The 3,935-nt window shown below is 37.9% G+C and overlaps 1 protein-coding gene and 1 non-coding gene across 4 annotated transcripts; one reads left to right on the top strand and one right to left on the bottom strand.

Annotated features, from left to right (window-relative positions):
* LOC147482699 (splicing factor U2af small subunit B-like) lies at positions 1-3,401 on the bottom strand. Of its 3 annotated transcripts, none has more exons than XM_086577209.1 (5): positions 3,007-3,401; positions 2,880-2,937; positions 2,648-2,774; positions 2,188-2,570; positions 1-2,060 (listed from the first exon to the last, which is right to left on the bottom strand). In XM_086577209.1, the coding sequence occupies exons 1-4, from the start codon at positions 3,328-3,330 to the stop codon at positions 2,228-2,230; spliced, it is 852 nt and encodes a 283-aa protein (XP_086433335.1). In that variant the 5' UTR covers positions 3,331-3,401; the 3' UTR covers positions 1-2,060; positions 2,188-2,227. The 3 variants fall into 3 exon arrangements, with proteins under 3 accessions (XP_086433335.1, XP_086433334.1, XP_086433333.1); XM_086577208.1 differs by having other exon boundaries at positions 1-263; positions 2,856-2,937; positions 3,007-3,400; XM_086577207.1 differs by having other exon boundaries at positions 2,856-2,937; positions 3,007-3,399.
* A 112-nt stretch (positions 3,402-3,513) lies between these two features.
* TRNAL-UAA (transfer RNA leucine (anticodon UAA)) lies at positions 3,514-3,596 on the top strand. The gene has a single exon. It is a non-coding gene; the product is annotated as a tRNA-Leu (tRNA).
* The last annotated feature ends 339 nt before the right edge of the window (positions 3,597-3,935 follow it).

Raw genomic sequence — 3,935 nt, 5'->3', positions numbered from 1 at the left:
GATTATAAGCATATCACACCATTCATTAAAGGGTATTTCAAATCTGATAAGAGTTTCAAAAATTGTTTAACAGAGTTGCTTCCAGAAAACATAGATACAAAAACACAAATGGATCCTGCAAGTCTTGGACTTCCTGATGGAAAACCTGCACCCGAAAAATGACAATGAAAAAACTAACCAAACACTCCCTACTGTCCAGTCTGTTGACAAAGCTCCTGCCACAATCCCTGTCAAATCCTCTGTAAATTCACTCCTGCTACAACCTGTACAGAAATTTCATAGTAAGCTGACATAAAAAACAAGGCCCGATCCTGAGAACCAGGGATACCTGAACCTGCAAAACTTGAAAACTATGTAAGACGATCTGAAAAAGGAGATAAAATGAAATTCAATATAAAAAATGGCCTGTTTTATCTGCGGTTTGTCACAGCCTCACAGATGATATATCATGCACATATGCAAACTCATGGAAACAAAAACAACAAACATATATATCAAAGTCGCATTCCTCAGTTCCTTCCCTCTCAACAGTTTATCCTTCGACTACAACACCATTTTTCTTTCAACATATACATATTCGTTCGCATATGACATTATTAGGAAGACAATACAACAAAATAATAGAAGATGGTCATAAAAAAATAGAATAAGCTACAGAAACATGGACAAGTTCAATCAGACATGGATCTTATGTAAAACTTCATAAAGGATTTTCCAAAAGACTCGAGTAAAACAAGAACTTTGATATTTAACAAGATTTTAAAAAGTAAAAGAATAATTACTACAAATAACACAAATTAAGAAGATATATCTAATAAAAATCTTATCGAGTTATCTACACCTCAAATAAAACCAAAGTGGTATATTATAGAGAACCTACCTATCTCTTTTTTTTTAAGGAAATAAAAAACTTCATAAAAAGTCCTATAATTTAAAACACAACAAGTGATCGAAATTTGGACTCATTCACTCAATAATACATATGAAACCACAACAGGATTTTGAAAAACAACAGTGAACTTAAGATATTTCACATATGACTACGTCAAAGAACAGCCATGAAATTTCTCAAAGATTTTCAATCTGCTTTGAACTTAACCCTGTTTAAAATAGTATGTATTTATTCTCAAACCCCACCCCCACCCTAAGGGCATCTCCAATGGGGGGTGTAAAATTACACCTCCACATAGGCGCCACCTAGGTGCCATTAGGATTTTACTACTCCAATTGTAAATTATTGTAGAGTCCATAAATATCCACTCTCTATTGTTCCCAATGGAAAAGTGTAAAAAGTTCAATTTTAAACTCGGACGTCACTTCGTCCGAATTTAAAATTTCAAATTGTGACTTTAGAAATAGATAGGGACGTCACTCGACGTCCGAATTTGTTTTACTTTACTCGACGCCCTGCCAAGTGTCGCCCGGGCTTTTTATTAGCTGATAGCGAGAGGGGAAATTCCCCACCCTCTCTATCAACTAATACTCTATTACCTACGGTATAACACCCCCATTGGAAAGAGTTTTTTGACATTTGGGGTGTAAAATTTCCACTCTATACGGTTTACACCCCCCATTGGAGATGCCCTAATAGGGCTCAGTAACTAACACTATCTCAGACATATAGGTCACTCTCGCTCCCTTGCTTCTCGATCGGGAGTGACCAGCTCCAATGGGTAAAGCCGTCCTAAGGGAAGGCACTTACCCTTATCTCCTCTTCCTTTGGTCGAGATCCTTTAAAACCTCTCCCTTTGGTTGCGTACCTTCGATCCTTGTCAGTTAGTCCAAATTGTTAGGTTGTGGGTGAGGGAGGGGAAGAAGTGACATAGGACTACTAAAGTGGGTTTACACCCCTATGAAGGTTACTGGAGGAGAAGAAAAACTTTTCGAGGAATACTAAAGTGGGTTTAGAGAGAAGAAATTTTTTGGGGAAGTAATGATAAGCACACAACACACAATCCATTCTGCACACCAATCACCATCACATGCACCTAGGGTTGAAGAATGCTAAAAAAGCGAATAAAGGAAATTCCATATCACAGAACAGTAAACCTGTACACCACCTGCACCAGGGGAGATCCGACGTGAGTTTCTCTTAAAATGTGTGTATTTTTCTTTTTTTGAAAAATAAATAAAAAATTCCATCCCTGTTATTTGAATAGAAAAGGTGAAAAGAGAAAGAAGACAAACCAGATCAATAGCAATATCCTCCTTGTTGTGCTGGTGGCTGCTAGTCATGGTATTCCCCTCGATCCCGTGAACAGCAACTAGTCTCATTGGTGTTGGCGTTCCTGGAGTCATCAGCAGCCTCAGCCTGTTCCCGTTCCCGTTCCCTGTTCCACAGCTCAATTTTAGCTCTCCTCTCAGCACTACCTTCCCTTCCAGGAATGCTGCTTTGTTCCCCACGACGCCTGGCGCGATCATCTCGGTGGTGGTGGTAGTCCTTGTCATCGTATCTTCTTCCATGACTGCGACTACCATATGATAGTTCTTCATAGCTCCGACGCCTATGTGGGCTACGACTGCGACTGTGCCTTCGCTGGTTCCTCCCAAAAAGTCTCCGCCTCAAATCCCTACAGAATTGCCAATGTTATCATCAACATTAATGTTGCATCACTAACTATACATGGAGCCAAAAAAAAATGTTTACCTGCTGATCTTTTTCAGATGCATAAAGTTACAGTAGCCTCCTCTGTTGCATGAGTTCTCCTCATATTGCCTACACGTGGCCTCACGGAAATCAGAGACTGGAGAGAAATCAGCAATAATGGGTCGTCCTGAAAAACAAAAAAGTCCCTCAATTATCATCCCAATGAAACAATGTAAAAAGGAGGACGTGATAAAAGACTAACAATTACCTGCATAAAACCTTCCAGACAAACCTTGTAGTGCTTTCCCAGCAGACTCTGCCTCTCGAAACTGGATATAAGCATTTCCCACCTGCCAATAAAATAAAATAATAATTACTGGTAAACAAAAAACATACTAGAAATTAAAAGTAATGATTACCATGTGATCAGCCAGGTTGTCACATATGTTAAGGCTTTCAATATCTCCATATTTGCTCAGTTCTTCAAACAAATCTTGGTAAAAATCCTCGAAGTGAGCTTGAATGATGTGAGGAGGAATGGGAAGACCTTGAGAATCAATTCCAGGATGAATCATATCAGGACGTTGATACATATTCATTAAAACAAGTGTCGGACTACTATTTGGTTTCGGATGAAGTCTTGAACATCGGTCTCCGTGTCTACATGCACCGATCTTCAAATAAAAAGGACAATTCACTCTGTCTTCTTCTGTTCCGAATATTCGAGCCAAGTGTTCCGCCATATCGCCTTCTAGGGTTTTTGTTTTTGGTTGTTGGAAAAGAGATTTTTATTTATAGGGGAAGAGTCGGTGTTGTGGTTGGGATTGGAAACCGGAAATTTCCTGAATTTTAATACGTGTTAAATCAGGAATATAATTTTTTTCATATATATATATGCTTTAATGTAAAGTTGTTGAAACAAATAAGCTGGTTTGCCCGAGAGGTTAAGGGGGAAGACTTAAGATCTTCTGTGCATAAGCACGCATGGGTTCGAACCCCATAGCCAGCAATTATGTCAACAAACAATTCAAATTGGATTTTTACCCACTAGAACGGACTTGTATGGTTGGGACTTAGTTTTTATTTTCGGATTTCATAAACAGTTATCAAGAAGCTAGTTTACTTTTTATATCATTCTCTTTTCTGATAGTTATAAAACTCTTTAAACTTGGTATTTGAGAGACATATGTTTGAAGAGGCATTCTTTTTCCATAGTTATAAAACTTTTATTTAAACTATTGTCTTGTTCATTCATTTTTTTTTAATATCTCGAAATCTAAGAGAAAGACTTGAAAATCATCATCTTCTTTTACTCCATTTTGATTTTCTGAAGTTTTCATTGAGAGTA

Source organism: Coptis chinensis, chromosome 8, assembly GCF_015680905.1.
Source record: "Coptis chinensis isolate HL-2020 chromosome 8, ASM1568090v1, whole genome shotgun sequence".
NCBI classification, from domain to species: domain Eukaryota; kingdom Viridiplantae; phylum Streptophyta; class Magnoliopsida; order Ranunculales; family Ranunculaceae; genus Coptis; species Coptis chinensis.
Note: the sequence above shows the minus strand (reverse complement) of the source record. Positions and strands in the feature narration are given on the sequence as shown.

What these genes read in the sequence shown, in the direction of transcription:
- LOC147482699 (XM_086577208.1), bottom strand. Translation starts at nt 3,330, where the DNA reads ATGGCGGAACACTTGGCTCGAATATTCGGAACAGAAGAAGACAGAGTG. An exon ending in ACAACCTGGCTGATCACATG is followed by an intron (nt 2,938 to 3,006) that starts GTAATCATTACT and finishes TTTTATTGGCAG; the next exon opens with GTGGGAAATGCTTATATCCA. An exon ending in CATCTGAAAAAGATCAGCAG is followed by an intron (nt 2,571 to 2,647) that starts GTAAACATTTTT and finishes GCAATTCTGTAG; the next exon opens with GGATTTGAGGCGGAGACTTT.